The following is a 20,511-nucleotide window of genomic DNA, read 5'->3' as shown; positions in this document are numbered from 1 at the left end:
CCCTAACCCTATAGTAAGTACATGTAGTTAATTGATATTACTCAGTACTTAAATATATAATTACACTGTACCAATGACACCTTAAAATAAAGTGTAACCGAAAATATCAAAACAAATGGCATTGAAAGACAGAACAAGCTCAATCTTCACATATAGATTTTAAATGATTAAACTGTAGATTTCGTTTTTAAGTATTGACACTTTCTGATTTTGAAATGTTACAGCACTTTAAAAAAAAAAAAAAAGAAAAAAAGAAAAAAAAAAGTAAGTTACCTGGTTGCCTTAAAATTTTGAGTTCATTGAAATTAAAAAAATTTGGTTAATACAATGAAGGTGATTGGTTTAATCAACAGAAACTCAAAATATTATTTTGTTATTTGAACCAAATTATTTATCTAAGTTGATTTGACAGAAGAAAAAATGTGATAAATCATGAAAATAATGTTTTGGTTTTTTTTACAGTGAGTGTCAGTAGTTAATGTGATGAACTACACATGTGTGATTTTGAGGGGAAATGACTTCATACTTCCACTAAAAATCATCAAAACACCAGTTACAAAACACCCATTACAAGTCGGTAACACTTCATTTTAAGGATACTACATGTTCATGTTCATTTTAAGGTTACTATATGTTCATGTTACTACATGTACTTACTATAGTATTAACAGTAAATTATGCATAATTACAAGCAACTAACCCTAACCGTAACTCTATAGTAAGTACATGTAGTTAATTAATATTACTCAGTACTCTTTTGAGTAATTACAATGTAACTACGTCACCTTAAAATAAAGTGTAACCAAAAAGTCTCAAAAAAGTAAAATTAGTTGCTCCTGCAGCACTTGAACTCAGATGTCCCTTGTTTTGTTATCTAATGCAATGACATTCACATATTTTTAAAAAGTGTGATTTAAGTGTCCGAATGGTCACTGTACACTATATTGACAGCGGTTTATTGCACTGATATAGAGATGTAAACAGAACACTAGCATTTGTTATACTTTCACCTCATTTAACTCTTTTTCAGCAGTGATTTTTCAAGATCACTCCGTCTCAGGCTTTGCTCTTAAGAACACACCGCAAGAGGATTATATGCTAATTAACCATCGCCCAGAGCTATTTTCTTCCTGTGGGTTCTGGCAAACCAATGTATTTATAGGTCACTGAAGGTTGTTTAGTCCTATATGCTCCTTCCCATGGTTACTCGGGTTTTAAAGAGACCATCAGTGTTTGATTACAGAAACACGGATCATCTCACGACTCAAGGCTGGGAAACATTCTTGGGTTCTCTTCTGGTCATTTGTGAATGATTGAAATGTTTAACATACAAAGAGAGATATTAAACCCTGCAGAGGACAATATTCATACAGTAGATTCCCAAAAGGACGTAATCAGCAGGAAGATTAAAAAAAAAAAAAAACCTTTATTCAGACAAATCTCACACAGACTGCCCTTGCAGCGAAAAGAGGAGGATGTTGTAGGCCAGATAAACAGCGCTCCTTCAAGTATCAGCATGAGAAAGACATTTCAAGAGACATTATGGGAAAAGTCTCTCTCTCTCAAAAAAAATAAAAATAAAATAAAATAAAAAATACAAACAATGGGTTATGGGTACAGCCAAAAGAAACTACTTCACTAAACAACGACCAGCAAGCAAACGAGTCTTTCTTCTTTACTAAAATAGAGATTCGCCTTGCAATTTTCTCAATTTTGACATACCGGAGATCATTTTCATGTCTGAATATTATTAAGAAGCATGTAGTCCTTAAATAGAGTTTGGTGTGTTTTGGCACAGTTTCCTTTTCAGCATTAAAAAGAGTTATCCAAGGGTTTCAGCAATGGCCATTGGTCCATTATAAGGTCGGTTGTAGTGGTTTAAAGCAGCAAGAATCCTACACAGCATGCTTGACACCAGCAGGGCTTTTCAAGACAGCATAAAATGCACAGGAATGTTTCAGTGAAAGTCATCCAAGACAAAATCGTTTAGGGATCCTCATGTTCCAGTGTAATAATGTTTGTTACAGGAAAGGCAATGCATTTGGACAACTGTGTGGGCCATTCCCAGCAGTATCCTAGAAAGTTCCTGTGTTCAGCTTTTATCCTGTTTTTCCGCAGAGGGCCGAACTGAAGCGGGACGTAATCAGCCGGAATATTGAATTCGAAAAAAGGTGTGTTGTATCCTTGGTGGTCTGTGGTTGTGTTTCGAATCTGAGCTGACACTTTCTCAAAATTTCACACCCAATACAAGCATTGAATATCCGGTCACAAACAGAGCCAATTTGATTTTAGTGCCTTTATCTAACAACCCTCTCATAAAGGATGAAAATGCAATAAAAAAAATTTATATCGATTTTTTTTTTATAGCCACATTGTAATAAATGATTGCATGCTAATAAAGTTTTATGTTTGGACTTGGAGGACAAAGTCTTGGCACTTCACTTCATGCATTAATGGGTTTGGACCTCATTCCGGCTTATCCTGCTATGCTGATAGAGAATTAAATATGTGTAGGTAACCAAAAATATCACCAATACTGCAAATGTTGGGTTCTATATGTTGTTCCTTGGGGATGCTCGGACAGTTTTTCCAATCAGAGGTGACAAAGAAAAGCCTGAACAAAAGCCGAGCCGCAGCTGCCTGCTCTTCATATGACCCTAAACGTGCTGTCTATATGCCTCTGATGCTTTGCTTTTCGTGTTGTCTTGGGTATATCATATTTATTGTGAAGCAGTACAAACCATGATCTACTCTGATGTATATTAAATCAATCTGATGAAGAGGCTGACATATTTAGCACATCTTAGATAGCATAGAAATCTCTCATGACTAACGATTGACTAGGTCTCCTTATATAAACGTACAGAAGGAAAACACGGCAGGCCTTTTTATAGCTGCAGCACACCGGCGAACTGCTTATCTCCTAAGATGAGTCTGACAAGAGGGAAACCCTCTTAAGGGAGAGATTACGTGTTCAAATCCCAGCTCTGCACGTATGTACATCGTCTTAAGGCAGCTTTACCTCTGTGTAAGACTACAGTGTCATTAGCAATGGCCCATTTAGTTGCCCTTTTGTTTACATGCTGCTCTTATTCGTGCTGGCTTCGCTCTTTAAGTTTGTAAAGTTGCAATTGATCATAGTAGGTGATCGAAAAGAGGCTAAAAGTGCACTAAGCTTATTTCTGGTGGTCGTGGTGGTCAGATTGGACTCTGGCAGGCTGGGCGTGGCTTCTAGCAAAGGGCGTGGCTAGTAGGAGGAGTCTTTGCTCCTCCATCTGCTGAGGAACCTTTTTCAGCACTACTAATGGTGAGCAAAAGTTTAATCATTGGACCCTTATAAGTTAAAGGGGTAGTTCAGCCAAAATTAAAAATTATCCCATGATTTACTCACCCTCAAGCCATCCTAGGTGAACTATCTTCTTTCAGATGAACACAATCAGAGTTATATTAAAAAGTATCTTGGCTCTTCCAAGCTTTATAATGGTATTGAAGGGGGCTTGGAATTTTGAAGCCTAAAAAGATACATTTATCCATCATAAAAGTAATCCATACGGCTCCAGGGGGTTAATAAAGGCTTTCTAAAGCGAAGCGATGGGTTTTTGTAAGAAAAATATCCATATTTAAAACTTCATAAACTATAATAACTAGCTTCCGGCAGACGGCCGTACACATCAATTTCTGGCGAAAGAGTAACCCTTGACCATGATGTACTGACAAACATGAAAGCGCAGAGAATAGAGAAAAAACAACAGTCACAAATTAGAAGTCTAAAACGAGAATTTTCAAAGAGAAATGTTGGAGGATTTCGATATAAGAGAAGAGGAGCTTAAGTTTGTTGCACAGCCCTATTTGTTTAAACCGCGAGAGGCGTCAATTACGCTACTACCACATCCTACGTCGTGTCAGAGGTTACTCTTTTGCCGTAAATCGGTGCATACGGCCATCTGCCGGAAACTAGTTATTATAGTTTATAACAAAAACGCATTGTTTCGCTTCCGAAGGTCTCTAACCCCTGGAGCCGTATGGATTACTGTTATGATGGAGGATGCACTTTTTTGGGCTTCAAAATATCACGCCCCTCATTGGAAGAGCAAGAATATATATTTTAATATAACCCCGATTGTGTTCGTCTGAAAGAAGAAAGTCATATACACCTAGGATGACTTGAGAATGAGTAAATCATGGAATAATTTTCATTTTTGGGTGAACTATCCCTTTAATTTTTGGCTGCTTTCATCCCCACTTTCCCCTTTACCGCTGCTATGTCGGCATGTGCTAAAGGCGAATTCTAAAATGATATTGTGAATTTTTCTCTAAATACTTCCAGAAGGCCATCTAGAATCAAAACACTGCCCAGATTGAATTTGAGAAATACTAAACCATATTTTATATACTTTTTGGTCCATATATTCTGCTAGGAATGTGACTAATATTCCAGTGGTTTGCTTTGCTAGTGGCGTTTCGATTCTTTTCCATCAGTCTCGCCATCTATAAACCACTAACATCATGTTTTCACGGTGTACAATACGAGTGCTTAGAAAAATATATATTTCTTAGGTATTTCATGCAGTTTTGATACACATATACTGTAAGTTTACATATTTTCATACAACATCCCGACTGTGATTCGTTTTCCCAGATACGAAGAGGATATACTGGCAGCCTGTTCCAGTAGAAAAACTGGTTTTCATGAACAATACTGAAGTAAATATGATATTGAGTGATCTGTGTTTTCCATTGCAACTGTTCCCAAGGTCCAGGTCTAGTGGAGTGACGTGTCCTACGTGAGCAAGGCACAATTCAGCATGCAATGCTCCTGTAGCTTAGCGGCATTGCATGTTTTCGTCAAGTCTCTCTCTCATTCTCTCTTTTTTTAAAAAGCTTTTTCTTTGCAAACTTAAATAAATAACAAGTATATTTATACATTATACATAGACATGTATAAACTATATGCATTCCATATAACTTAAATAATAATTTATATATTTACAGGGAACAATAGAAAGACAGTGGTTAGGTTGCTGTAGTGTTTTTCATGTCCTGCGTTTGCGTGAAAGTGCGCAGACGCATGAGGTGTCTATCCGTATCCAGCGCCAACCCACCATAGATTTATACTGAGTGAGGGCGCGCACGAAAGACTGCGAGGTTTTGCACTGTGAGTTCCAATGCTTCCCGTCAATACCCCTACAGCCGCTCTTGTGGTGCTTGGCGGTCTCACATTTTGTCTCGTAAAAGTACTGCTTTATGTTCGTGCGTCCCGCGTTGATGGACCTCAGAACCGTGACCTGTCGTCCCTCAATGTCCATGGCCGTGGTCATGTCCGTCACCCAATCGCTCTTGCTGTCGCACACCGAGAACTCGGCCCTGTAGCTTTTGTGCTCGGCGTATCGCTTCTGCCGCGTCTTGTTGCCCTCTTGGTTACTGACGAAGTCGTTCGTTAGGTAGAGCGGCGGCGGTTGCAGCGGAGGTCGCTCGCTCAGGAGCACTCGTGGTGAGTTGTAACGTTTGTGCTGACGTAGCAGCTCCGACGAGATGTCTGTCACGGGCTGGTAGGCGGTTGAGCTGACTTTCTCCTTGTAGTCGGTCACTGCAGGTGTGTTTAAGGTGTTGGAAGGAAGCGCGTCGAGGGCACCCTCGTCCTGCTTCTGTCGGCTGCGGCTGATGTCGGCCTGCAGGAGCTTTATGATGAGCGTGTTGATGGGGTCCTGCGTGGGCCGCTGCTTGTCCATCGTCGAGGCTGAGATACCATAGAGGTACGCGAGGAACATCACGTACAGCAAGATGGACATCACTAGATTCACCTGTAAGACCTGTGAAGAAACAGAATACGCTCTTGTAAGCACATACAAAACAGTTTCCTAGCAGCAAACGAAAGCAATCAACTGTAGTTTGTTGGCCCTGTGACAGCACTGAATTCTCATGAAGTTCATTGTTGACATATTATACGGAGGCACTTCTCCAACACATCTGCAATAGAGTCAGGGCACACAGTTAATTGGCCTGTGGTGAAAGATGGCCTGCAGTGACATGAAGTTTGCAGGGCCTCCCTTATGGCATATTTATTTGAGTGTCTGGCGCATCCATTTGGCCCGGTGTATGACTGAGCGCAACAGCATGAAACAGAAACCACAAAGTGCAAAACTCCCCAGGGAAACCTGTGTTTAAGAAGGGTCTGCTAAAGCAATGGAGTGTCATTAGCGTACAACATTCCATATAAAAGATTAGATGTTGTTTAAACTGGAATCAAGCTATTAAAGGAACAATAACAAAAGAAAACCTGTCATGACTTATTCACCTTAATAACTTTTATTTCCGTACTGAGTTTTTTTCCCCGTGCAATTATAATTAATAGGAACTAGAACTTTTCAAGAATGACTTACATTTCGATTTATTCCTCACACAGTTAAAACTTTTCAACTTTTACAAGACTTTTATGATACTTTATAGTTCTTGTGAAGGATTCATTGTAAAAACACTAAAGAAAAAACAAAGTTCCAACATCATTTAACTACATTACTTAACATGAACTAACATACTTCTACAGCATTTAATAATATTCATTAATGACAACTTCAACATTTACTAATACATTATTATACTCAAAAGTTGTATCTGTTAATATTATTGATAACACTTTATTTCGATAGTCCACTTTAGACATTCTACTAACTATAAATAACTTTGCAATTACATGTCATCTAACTCTCGTAAGAATATTAGTAGACTGTCTGCTTAATATCTGCTTAATAACACTTTATTTTGATGGTCCACCAACAGACATTCTACTGACTATAAGTAACTTCGTAAGTACATTCTATTCTATATTCTTCTAACCTGAAGTTACTTAGAGCTAGTAGAATGTCTAAAGTGGACCGTATTATTTAAAGGGAACCTATTATGCAAAATTCACTTTTCTAAAGTGTTTGAACACAGATGTGCCTAAACAACCAGCCTGTAATGGTAAAAATCCACCCATTCCTTTTTTTATTACCCCCATAAATCATAAACAGTCTCTCCAAATGAGCGGCTCCAGATTTTCCCCTACTCTTTTGTAAGCCCCGCCCATGACTGGTGATGATCTGCCCTTTTAGCTTAGCTCCTCCCCTGAGTGAGCTGTACACAGTCCGCCATGTCTAACAGCAGCATTTGAGTAAGAAATGTATTCTTGTTTAAGCTACTAAAGTTATTTAATCAAGAGCCGTGAGTGATTTTGTTTTTCTTTTGTTGTTTGATTCATATTAACAGCATATACAGGTACTGTATATTACGCTGCTTTAACTTTAATACACAGATCTAATACACACATGCGATTTCTTTTCCTGCTGTTTGCATTCACAGACATAACCGACTGTGAGTATTTGACAGTTTAAGTGCAATAAGACGTGAAAGAAATGAGTTTAATACTCACAGGACGCGCCGTCTGACAGCCAGCTTTCTGTGCATGTGCTTCGGATGTGTGCGCTCAGAAAACCATATTTGAGAAGTTTAAACTGTTATGGATTTAAAAGCATGCAAATAATTAACTTTCATGATGACTAAGCACTGCATGACACGCGAGCGTGACCGCGATAGAGATGATGATCAAAACCAAGCAGATGTTTTGTTAGTTTTTGGCAGAGTATCCGAGGCATGAGCTGTACAGGCTCCGCCCTCTTTTCTAGAAAGCAGCAGCTCATTTGCATTTAAATATACATGCACGAAAACAGCATGTTTTTCCTTTCACTCAAAAATGGGCATTTAAAACTTCACAGACACATTCTGGGGACACCTGAGACTTATATTACATCTTGTAAAAAGGGGCATAATAGGTCCCCTTTAATAGACTTGAGCCAACATGAACTAAATGGTTGTATTTAACATTAACAAAGATGAATAAATACTGTAACAAATCTAGCTCATTGTTAGTTAATGCATGCACTAATACAACCATATTGTAAAGTTCTTTTAACATTATTGCCTTTTTCCATATTGCATCAAGTAAGAAAGTCTGTCCTCTGTGAGCTGTTTGTGATATTTACTGCAGATTCTCATGCTAAATATGGTCTCCCATATGGTTAATTTATTTAATGCTAACAATTACAGTTAATAGCCTTTCAATTTTCCTTTCAACAGTAAGCAAGAGGTAGGCAATTATCAGATGCATTACTTTCCTAGTATGACATGGGTACCAACTAGTTTACAGTTAGGCATCAGTAAAACTATGCATTCCTCCTCAGTTCTACCTGAATAACCAGACAGTGACTTGTTGCGTTCACGTTTTGTTTCAGATGAACGTCTCCATTGTGTGTTTTGGGATTACTCGAAATCACATTGATAAAACAAGTGAATGTGAGACACGGCACCCGCTGCAAAACATCTTAGTGTCAAGCCTAGAGTGGTTAAATTGTAAGTGACACTAAACTACAGACTCCAGTGCAAAGTGCAGCAACTGAAGACTAATGATGACACTGATACAGTGAGAGAGGTGTTGCAGACAGTCAGCGGTTACAGCTGCTACATCAAAGGGCCATTTGGCAAGATGGAAATAAATATCAAGTGTGCTCCCTGATCTTTACACTGCCCTGGGTGCTTCTATATCTTTTTCTAAACCACATGTCTTGCCGTCGAAGAACCGCAGGGTTTGGGAGGTCTTGGCATGGTGGGCGATAATGTCATGGGATGCTCGGTTTGTTACATAAACGATTGGTTTTAAATTAGACTTTTGGTGACGAAAACGAACACAAAGACCTCTTGTTCTGCAGGAATGTTTGATCTTTTATCATTTGACATTGAGTTCAGAGTAGTTCACCTGGATTTTATGGAAAATTATCTAATTCGTCATTGCAGACACAAGTGCAAGTTTGCAGCCAATTATTTGTGCATACTTCCAGCACTGACCTTTGTTGTTTAGCAGGTCTCTTTAATGGACAGGACGAGCATATGAGGGAGTGCGAATCAGACCCACGACACTAAGAGGAGATTGTTAATCACTCCGTCCTCATTATCGGTCAATAAGCATGGCTAATTTCACTTTTTGGCAGGGGTGATGCCTGCAATTACACGTTGATGCTTCAAAAGAGGAGTGCGACAAAGTCACCTTACAGGCAGCGGCGCAGAAAATGACTCAGAAGCAGCGAGTTTTATTGTCTGTATGGTTTCATTTTTCTGCCTCTGTAGTTTGTTGGGTGAATGTGATTTAATCAAGTACATGTTCCTGGATCAACATCTTTGTTGATCCTGGAACAACATTCCAGGCAACAAATCAGATTTGAGGGACAAGTTTAGAGTTTATGTCAAGTTTAGACGTCTACATCAGTGTTACTCACCAATCATTTCCCTCTGATTTTAGGGATAAGTTATGGGTAGGGTTAGGTTTAAGGGTAGGGGTATGGTTAGGACTAAATGTTTGGACAGGAATGTTGTTCCAGGATCAACAAAATATGTCTTACTTGGCAAAATCACGTTGCTAGTGATTCGATTTCTCACAACACCCACATTACTGAAGTTGTGATTGAATAGAATATTTAATCTGTAGTAAAGAATTTACTAATTCCAGCTTAATTCCAGGGTGAGCTAATAAGCTAAATTTGATAAACCAAATCTAATTTTCATTTGCAGGAAGATTAGCCAGACACAAAGGGATACAATTTGCACTAAATTCTCAGGCAGTAAGGCAAGAATCAAAATAAGGCCAAAAATACGAAAGCCCTGCAATAAAGCTATTTGTTCAAAATAAAATACACATTATTTTACCATAACACCTTCTTAAAAATGTACACAGGCCTGTAAACATTGCATTAAAAACGTAGAGCTATATGTGACTATCCCAGACAGCCTGTGACAATGAATGTGTATTGATTACAGATTTGTTGTAATGTTTATATCCATTTGCAGACCTACTTCACACCATCTCTCTGTGTAACATTCCCATGTGCACTTTAATTGAAAACAGCAAACACTGAAACTTGCAATGCTTCGTCCTTGTCTGCATTATTTGCATCTCAAACCCCATAAAAGTACGCATAGCCTCCGGGGGAAAGTGTACAAAATCACAAGATTCTGGAATGAACATCAATTACTCTTCCAATTTGGGCTCATTCAGGTGAACACAGGGTGGAAATTTACTTGGAAACTCAAGACCAGGGTCGAACAGATAATCTTCTTCATCCTCTTAAGTGCGATCAAATGCTCGGCTATGTTTGTATACGTCCAGTAAGCTTTTAAAAGGGTTCTTCTTCATTAAGCTGCAAAAATTGCCCATAATGAGCAACTCAGTCACGTTAAAGTCAACTGGCTTCTCTTAAAGCGTAATTTATAGCACAACAAATGATGCGATGGGAACACATGCACTTGAATCTGTTTTGACCATGTTTGAAAAGATAATCCTTTGCATCCTCTTAACTGCTCTCAAATACTTAGCTGTGTTTCTTCATGTGCTGCAAACATTGTCAGGGACCTTCTGGGAAGCACGGCTAATGTGATCCCTCACTAAACTAACAACAGTTTAACAGGTTTGTTCCATGCAGAAGGCTTTTCCAAAGGCTTTCCTCTCAAACTCATGTTAAAAATCTCTGACCCTTTCAAAAAAGTGTGATATTTCTTTATGTGCTTTGCTCTGTCATGTTACATAAATGCAGGAAGTTCATGTCTCACAGGAGCACAGATGTGCATTCATGTCTCTTCCTGGATGAACAGCAGCTTAAACTCTTCGGGAAGGTGCCAGAAAAGAGGCTTGGTAAGGGGAGATGGTGCTTTCTTGTTTTCTTCTAACATCACAAATGAGAGCAGATCAGCTGACTCAAGCTACGCTTCCTAATTTCTATGCAAAACATAGCGGTAGGCCATGCTAATGCTATTATGGAGTAGCTCATGTTCATTCAATGTAAATCTCCATGCTAGCTGTATTTCAGGCATTCAGCTTTAGTCATTTTGCTACTACACATTATAATATAAATATGCTGCTGTTTTTTTTCAGTGAAACACAAAAAGAGAAATTTGAAGAATCTGTTTACAGCATCTAAAAAGAACAAAACACAATAAAAGCACCACAGAAGAAGATGTTTTTTTTTTTTCCAAGTCTTCTTAAGCCACATAATAGCTATGTCTGAAGAACTGACTGAAATTTAAGCCATTTTAGAAACTGCACCAGTACAAATTTGGGTAACTAAACAGTTGATGGACCCCACTGACTTCCATAGTATGGAGAAAAGAAAAAAAAAAGTAAGTTAATGGGGTCCAATCAACTGTTTGGTTTCTGACATTCTTCAAAATATCTTCTTTTGTGTTTAGTAGAAGAACGATATTCATAAAGGTTTGTAACAACTTGAGGGTGAGTAAATGATGACAGAATTTTAATTTTTAATCCCTTTAAAGGTTTCAGCGGATAGGAAGATTTTGATAAATGTTTGTTCCTCACACAGTGTACGACTTCTGAAGACTTTTTAACTACTTTTATGGTGCTTTATATGAACTATTGTGTGCAAGGATTCCTCAAAAATCATTTTGTATTGCATGAAAAAACATTTGCATATTAGTTTGCAATGGCACCAGGGAAGAATAAATAAAGAACTGTCATTTTTAGGTGAACTTTTCCTTTAAAGCACAAGTAAAAACAAAGGAAAAATGTTTTCTGCCAGCACTTTTACATAGTAACATGAATATTTTGTCGCATAATGAAAAATGCTCTTTTTTAATGGCAATTACGTAAAATGTTAACAAATTTGAGGCTGTTTTCTATATCATTTTGTTGGACATTTGGTTATGGTTAATGCACAATAACAGAAGCTAAACAATTTTTTTGATAAAATATTTATATTTACTCTCCTCTGTTGGTTTTAAATTTTTTAATTAAATGTTTAAACCCAACAGTCGGGTTTGTCCATATTTGATCCAAACATGGGTTGAAACAACCCAGCATTTTTCCAAGTGCTCTCACAAAGGTCTAAAGGATATTTAAGGGGGGTTACAACTTTGTTCATTTTAAACAGATGAAATAAAGCAAAGACAAACTCACTAAAGTACCCAAACTCTCGCTGGGCCTCAATGAATCTCTTAATATAAAGTCAGGGGGAAAAAAAATAAAATACTTTAAAAGGCCTTAATACAGTTCATGCACAAACAGAATGTAGGCTAAGTTACTTGTTATTGGATAAAAGTTTTGCATTTGGTAACATTCCTGGTTAAAAAAGTCTGGCACAGTGACCGCTACAGCCCGACCAGTGGTGTAAATCACTCCCTGTGTCTGTGACGAACTCTTTTGCTCGACCCAAGTTGTGCATGACATATATTTATAAGTGGTCAATGACTTCCCTTGGTGGCAGTTCCACATACAACCTCAGAGCCAAACCACACCAGACTGTTTTAAGCGCCTGGAATGACACTGTAAGTTCATGTGATTGGCCAAGTCAGCTGATAGGGCAGTTAATGGACTCTAGGTTGCTTTCTTCGAAATGCCTAAATTTGTTGATGCCCTAATCCATTTAAACTAGGTCGGAGAAGGTAGAAGCTGTCTGTGTACTTCGAATAATTAAGAAAACTCCAAGACACGATAAGACTTTTCACGCGGTATCAAGTTCGAAACACAAATTGCAATGATGAGCTGTTGGGCACATACTGTACAAGCTCACTCATTCAAGCGTTTTTCCATTTTGCTAAGACTTTATTGTTGGGCAGTGCTGATAGCAATGTTAACACCACATATGGTGCGTCTGCTGCGGGCTATAAAAATTATGCAATAAACAACGCATACAGCATATTTGAATTCCTGATTGTATGTTGGGTCGGAACAGGATCAAGAATTGCTCTAGGAGTGGACTGATCTTCAGCAGATCAGAGGGATATTGTTCTTAAATCACCCTGGGTCCTGTGTACTCTAGTACTGCTCCTCCTCAGCCAAAATTGATGTGTTGAAGGCGATAGATAACAACCCAACAACCTCCTTGACTAAATGCTTCCCAAACACAAGTGAGCATTGTTTAAAAGCTCACAAGCCTATAGCCTCAGAAGTAAATTACCTCAGAAAACTACATCAAGAAATTCCTTTCATTTACACACAACTGACTCTCACACAAACTGTCCAGCACAATCAGTTTGATCTAAGCAAAATGCTTTTTATATAACCTGAGTCTTGTGATATCAATGCATGAACCTTTTCTATATTGGTAGCAGTTTCTCTCTTCATTGGAAAACAAAGGTCCTGGCTATCTAGCCAATATTCATAATGACATAATATCAAACGACATAAAACAGCACTCTCAGTGAACTCTTATTCCAGGACACGGGAGCATTAGGCGTCAAAATCTGGTCCTTGATCTCCTTTAACTGGTTTAGGCCACTCCGATGCACAGCTCTGCACTTGCCTCGGGATTAATCCTCATAAACACTTGTGGTTTCCTTAATTTTAGAAACACCAACCAAATCATTCCAAAAGGTCAATAGAGGTCCTAATAAAAAAAGGTCTTTGTTTATTTGATTCTGCACAGTAAATCTTTCTTCCTGCTGAGATGAGATATATAGGAATAAAAATCATTTGCATTCATATTTCGGTGTTGTTTTCGACTACAGTTCAACGTACAAAATACTTAATTTGTTTGAGTAGGACAAACTTAAATTAAACAAATTAGTTCAGTCAAATTAACTGTTATGAGTATTTTTTTTTTCTTTTGAGTTCTCAGCACTGACATATTTCAAGTAAACTGAACTGTTTTGCCTATGCTTTGCCCACAGCACTCGAAAGGGAGAGTAAATGCTAAAATTAAGTGTTATATAATGTTTTTTGTGCAAGAGGTTAGGGTTAGGGTTAATGGTAAGGGAGATTTGGTAGTGATTAATGTTTTGTTATACTAATTTAGAAGAGTTTCTATTAATGTGGGTTTTTGGAGATTTACCATCATGGTGACAAATGGTGCATGCTGCTCGGTTTGAGAGCAGGTAAGTTACATGAATTAGTTTGTTATATCTAACAAAATATTTACGTTGAGATAACCTGATAATTTAAAGTTAAATGTATAAATTAGTGTATCAAAAAATTTAAAGTTAAGAACAATTAAAATGTATGAGTACAAAATAAACATCTTACTTTAACTTTGATTTTCTTAAATTAAAAAAATTCTCATTCAACTTTTTTGAGTTCTGGCAACTTATTAGGGTTTACAGTGAAGTAAATAACATTTGATTTGCAAGAACTCAAAATAAAAAAGTTAATTAACTAAATCTTTTATGTTAATCGCTATCAAAAATGTACGAGTTAGCTAAAGTTAGGAGCAATTAACATGCATGAGTACTACAAACTCAAAACTTGATAGTTCTGCTTACTTAAAATTGATAACATCATAACTCAAAAAAATTGATAAATTTTTTGAGTTATCCCAACTTATTCGGTTTTACAGTGTAGTTGTGCATCTACAGAGTAGCATTTCCATGTACGACAGGTGTTAATCTCTTGCAGCACTGTGTCAGTGGCCTCGACATCGCGGCTTCTTCACCACCTACGCACATCATCTAAGACTGGCCAAGGAGGCTTACAACTCCCTGAGCTTTTAACTCCTAGAGGATTGGCCTGAGATTAGCAAGAGCCTTCACACCACCCAATGCACCATTTAACACACCATTCAGCCCGGCACGCTGTGCACTTCAGTCTAGATAACAGAGCTATTGGAGTTGCACGGTCAACATGCAAAGGACTATTTTAGCATGCATTGACTAATCCACATGTCCTGATTTTGCACAATAATACACGTTCCTGGGTCAACATATTTTGTTGATCCTGGAACAACATTCCTGTCCATATTCCTACCCCTAAACCTAACCCTACCCATAAGTTATGCCTAAAATCAGAGAAATGATAGGTGAATAACACTGATTTAAAAGCGCCTAACCCTGTTTCTAAACCTAAACTTGACATAAACTCTAAACTTGTCCTCAAATCTGATTGGTCGATTGGAATGTTGTTCCAGGATCAACAAAGATGTTCCAGGAACATGCTGCACTTGGTGAAATCAGGTTCTGCAACTAATCCACTCAATGGCCAGTTTGACATATTTACACCAAAAATGTATTTTCTGCCGTATCCGTCAAAATACAATACATTCAGAATCTGCAGCCAGTTTCCCCATTCTTAGGGTCTTGTTTTCTGGGATTGAAATCTTGAAATGAGCATTAGACCTCGAGCATATGCAAGGGACATGCGTCCAACTACAGAATAGCGAGACAATCTATAGATACTGATATTCTTTGTATACCTCAGTCACATGGAGTAGGGTTTTTAGCTTTGGGAAGAAACCGAATAAAAGAGTTTTCCATTCAGGCACACTATGAACTGTTTGGCTATTGTTTGAGATCGAAACATGTGCATACATGCCACTGGAGAAATAATACTGACTAGAAATAGTACAATGAAACGGAAAATACAATATAAAAAAGGTAAAAGCCACTTTAAAGTAGCTGCTCTCAATGCACACAACTGTTCTGTTAGCAATGCATTGGCACATTGAAAGCATCATGTAAAATGACATGCTATCCAATGCATCTTATGGTATGAATCAAGAGGACATGACACTATGACCGTACATATTTCTCTTGTGTTGCAGAAGAGCTACCCAAGTTGATGGACTCAGGATGGCTTAGGAGGCAGCGTGCCAGCGGAAGAAATCCACCCAGGATTTTCAAAGAAGAGCGTCTAAACCCTAATGCTGTCCAATTGCCTCCAGATGTTCCCCTAAAAGAGCGAATAGACCCCCCGTCTGGATGCTCTCCATCTCTGACCAGCACCATGCACTAACTTCCATCTGGATTCATGCTGTGCTCACACACATCTCAGGTTAGTTCTGAATGGTTGTGAGATGTAAGGCATGACCTGCAGTGTTTGGAAACCCATCAAGTGGTGGCATTTATTGCAATCAAGAAAACGTACGCAGATGCACGCTGACTTCGCACATTACGTTCAGAAGACAAACATTTCAGCTGTAATGATTTATAGGTGGGTTTTTGTCGAAGGTTAGCAGACTTTAAATAGCAAAAGCTAGACAAGCTATGTAAACTTCTAAAACACATTTAGCATGTCTTATGAAGCATGCTAGCTCATGTCATGTTGTCAAAGTTCAGTGCCTCATGATGGAGTCGTTCAGTGTAAGGGACGCATTGCAGCTGTTTGGCCTTCTTTGCAGCTGGTGTCAACACCTCCCTTAACACAGTTCTTTCAGTTGGCATGTGTTTCTGGTAAGTTCTGATAATCGGCCAATGTGCTGAATGGTATATTCTATGACAAGTGTAAACTAATATGACAAAGCTGAAAAATGTGCATGTCAAATTTTGGCAGCAAATGCTTTCACGTTGTTGGCACTATTAGAGTGATTACAACACCAGTAAGGGTCTAAACTCCTTAAGATTCAATACTTGGAAGTTGTAGTTACCATCTTGGTCTCACAAGCAGGCGCAGGCTTAAGCAGAAGAATAATAGTTCTTTACATTTTTTTTCTTCGAACAAACTGCCTTCCATAACATCGCAACTGGTGATGAAACATTTTCCTAAAACCAGCCATGATTACAAGCCTATTACAAAGTACAAAAAAGTCTAAGTCGGGTGTCTTGGTGCCATAAAACAAACTATTAACGTGAAGTCTGGGAGTCATTAGCGATTAGCCTGGATTTTATAGTAAAATAAACACAGAACGTGCTCTCTGTTTGACACAACACTGCCAAACTCAACAGTTACTGTAATTAACAGATCTTGGAGTTTGTAACGTGAGCATGTTCGATGGTTGTTTTGATGTAATGTGATAGACGGGTGTTTGGCAGCTGACAGCAACACTTTGTCAAGGATACAAACTACAAAAGGTGTAGCTACTTCCACTCAGCAGGGCTGATATATCTACCGCAGCTTCATGTTTAATGCATCTCACCTCACGACACTTCTAGAACACATGTTAGAAGCCTTTTGGAAAAACTGATGTACAGAAGACTAAAAAGGTTTTAGAATTTTTTGGGTTTCCATGTTTTATGGGGACTTTCCATAGAAAAAATATCCCCAGAAGGACAAGGATTTTGGATATTGCCACCTTTGTGGGGACATTTTGTCCCCATAACGTAGGGTTTACCTGAACCAAACACACACAAGACAAATTATCTCCTGACTACAATATCAATAATATATATATTTATTTAAATATTGGCATTAGCCAATATTTGTGAGGGGTTGTAAAATGTCTAGACATCAACCACAGAATATCAAACACCACCATTACCACACCATGTGCTGAACATTTCTGGTAAAAATTACTATTTATTGTAACTTATTGGTAATAGTAACAGACTACTGTACTGTACAAACCTGCTTACAGGGTTCTCACTCTAATGCCACTACCCATAGCAAAAAGATAACATATGGAAATGCACAAACAAATTCTGCTATACTTCCTTGTCAAAACAGCAAAAACTTGCTGTTCTTGCCGGGAACAGTGCAAGCAAAAGCATAAGTATGAAAGTATTAGATTACCCAGCATACCATGCTTCCGTGTTGTGCCACACAATATCAATGCTGTGTGCTGATAAGGTAAACGTGACAGAAAATAATGGAAATGCGATGGCAAATTCTGTGCTGTTACGCTGTGCAATTTATTGGTGCATTATCGCTAGCTCTAACCGTTTTGTGTTCTGTAATAATCAATAGCATGCAAAATGAAGAGATACTAAGAAATGCTCCATTTCTTTGAACCTGGCCTTGATAAATGATGTATTTAGGCCTGGCTGCCATCTGTGATTTGGATGATGGGTCTGTCGGTGCAGTGAACTGACAGCTCAGACTCTGTAACCTGCTAGCGTAGCATGCTAGGACACGTTTATCTTGATGGAAAACATAATTTCATTTGTTAATGACAAATGACCATGTTCAACTATCTGTCTGCATGAACTGGCATACATAAGGTATTCTATAATGAGACTATCCATATATGGTCACCGTTGCGAATTTCCCACAGTTTAAACATAGTGACTTTTGGGTATGAGTGACCCATGATAAAGTTGATGAGACCCCTTGATGGCCAGCCAACATTTTTCGCTGTTCCCATTTTACAGTGACAGAGAGCTATACCCAGAAAAATGAGGATGTGCTGCAACTGGTCCCGAACATTTACCCCCACCGTTTTTTTAAAACCACTACTACACAGTTGAACTCAAACCACTGTAGGTAAACCACAAGCCTGGAAGTGTTTTAAAGCCGCAATAATGGAGAAAATGACATAAGTGAATTGGTTATCCTGTTAGCTAGTGGACTAAATCACCTATTGTGTGCAGTGTCTGTGGGCCTAGTTAAGACAGTATTCTGCAAATTTAGAAAAATATGATTAATGGAATATTTACTAAATAAGGTATTTAGTCACATATACTTAAAAAAGAAACAGGAAACTTTGCATATATACTTTAGTAAAAATCAGTAAAATTGTGCTAAAAGTCATTATGGAATAAAATAACAATTTAAGACTAAAGAAAATGCTGTACATTCTCAAATAGTGCCAATGGGTTCACCGCAGCCATGTCCCATATCTCTTTCGACACATGTTCACCAGTAAGTTTAAATTATTTGCATTAACCCTTTAGCCTTGTCTTCAGTGGATGCCTCTTGTCAAATCCTTGATTTGACAGATGCTTGTTTCAGGAGCATGTCTGCACAAGACTTCCCTCTACACACACAGCAGGGAAACATAAGCAGAAACACACACAGGCTGGAGGAAACAGGCCTATCAAATACACAAGTGGGGGGAAAAATATGCCAACAACTTCCAGTTGAGGAATAGGAAGAGCAATAAGTTAAACTCACAGAAAAACCTGAAGGGCCTCGAGAGCACTGGCCAATAGCATCTCCAGCACAGATTTATGTGGATTATCTATTTTAGGGATTGTCTGCCAATCTCAGCCAGCTCTCGGAGGAAAGACGAAAGAGCAAAGTGTTTCTTAGACTACATTTAAGTAGATTTTAAAGTCTGGCATTTGTTGTTTTTAATGCATCTTTTCAAATAAGTGCATCTTAACCTTTTATATATACAAAAATATTTCTATTGGGGTGAATTCAGGTTGATTGGGACACTTTTTCCAAGTCAACTCAATGGCAAAAAAGTGTCCCAAACACCTTGAATTCATCCTATGTAGATAGATATAAAGTTATATACATGCATTTAAAGTTACATCACCTAGATAGGTATAGACAGATACACCTTAATTTATAGTTAGAAGACCTAAAGAATCGTATTAAAATAGCAAAAAAAGTTTTCTTGGCAATCTATTGTTTTGTGCATAAAGAGAAGAGCACTCTGTGAAAGGTAAGAAGTGAATTTGTCCGTACTGGTTTACAGTTCAGCCCGAGGCGCATAGCAGTTCAAATTCTTCCCAAATACACAAATACGCTGAACGTTCCAAAGACTCTTTAACTCTAATATTTTTGAATAACATTCCAAATTACGCAGTAGTTTCTCTAGAAAACGCCTTGTGTTCAAGCACAACTTTTTTCAGTGGCAAATCGCACAGAAGCCGTCCTGGAGAACAAGCGCAAATGCGCAACCGTGCCATGAGCCTTCCAGATTCCCACCAAACGATATGGAAGCAGTTCGAGCAAACAAACTTTGAAAGGATACATACCGTAATAAAGGTAACCATAGCATCGGTGAGGAAATATTCAGCAGTGCCGACATGAAGGTAATGAGTTTATAGCGAATCCTTTTCGAAAGTTTCCAGATAGAAAGCGCGCGGTGCGTGCTGAGAGTCTTACTGAAGAGTGCAGCGCGCAGATCTCTCTCCCTCTTTCTCTCTCTCTCTCTCTCTCTCTCTCTCCCCCCCCTCTCTTTCTATCTCAACGAGCATAATCTTCTACTCTCCTGTGCACATCCAGCATAGACAGATGGCTTTTATAGGGTTGCTGTGCTTAGTCCAAAGTGATGCTGTTTTCATTAGTCAATCATGCATTGGTAACTCTAATAACTTTCATTTTAATAATGTTCATTTTTAAAGTATGCATTAAATGCTCGTAAATTACATTGAAATGACTTTCACTTATATTCATATTGAATTTACGTGAAGTAGCTATACTGCTCTGCCTTTTATGTTTTGTGATGAAGACTGCGATGAAGATTTCTTAAGGGACGAAAGTTCATCAGACGTCACCTATGTAGATCTATGTGAAAGAAATTTGGCAAAACAACTAGTTATAGTAGCTTATTATAGGTATAATTTTCATATTTGTTTGGTAACAAAAGAAACCTTTTACGAATTGAGAGAAATTGCATACTTTCCCATCTACTCGAATTGATGTAAAAAGTTATTCAAAAGATCCTAATAACTAGGTATGACAGCCAACTGAGGAAAAAATGTTGAAAAATTAATGCACAGTTTGAGCTCACGGGCATTAAGCGTGACTCAGCCGAAAGCTCTATAATCATCATAACTGTCATAGTATATGCATATTATAAGAGCAGACTGAGAGCACGAATGATTTTATAATGGGCAGGGACAGGAAACACTCAACAACCCTCTATAATCCTCTCTTTT

The 20,511-nt window shown here is 38.1% G+C and overlaps 1 protein-coding gene across 1 annotated transcript; it reads right to left on the bottom strand.

Annotated features, from left to right (window-relative positions):
* Positions 1–1,064: 1,064 nt before the first annotated feature.
* ntf3 (neurotrophin 3) lies at positions 1,065–19,759 on the bottom strand. The gene is made up of 2 exons (XM_051892312.1): positions 19,606–19,759; positions 1,065–5,810 (listed from the first exon to the last, which is right to left on the bottom strand). Exons 1-2 carry the CDS (start codon positions 19,621–19,623, stop codon positions 5,034–5,036), a joined length of 795 nt encoding a protein of 264 aa, XP_051748272.1. The 5' UTR covers positions 19,624–19,759; the 3' UTR covers positions 1,065–5,033.
* Between the last annotated feature and the right edge of the window lie 752 nt (positions 19,760–20,511).

This window comes from Ctenopharyngodon idella, chromosome 4 (genome assembly GCF_019924925.1).
Source record: "Ctenopharyngodon idella isolate HZGC_01 chromosome 4, HZGC01, whole genome shotgun sequence".
NCBI lineage: Eukaryota > Metazoa > Chordata > Actinopteri > Cypriniformes > Xenocyprididae > Ctenopharyngodon > Ctenopharyngodon idella.
The sequence above is the reverse complement of the archived record's forward strand: the minus strand, read 5'-3'. Positions and strand labels throughout refer to the sequence as shown.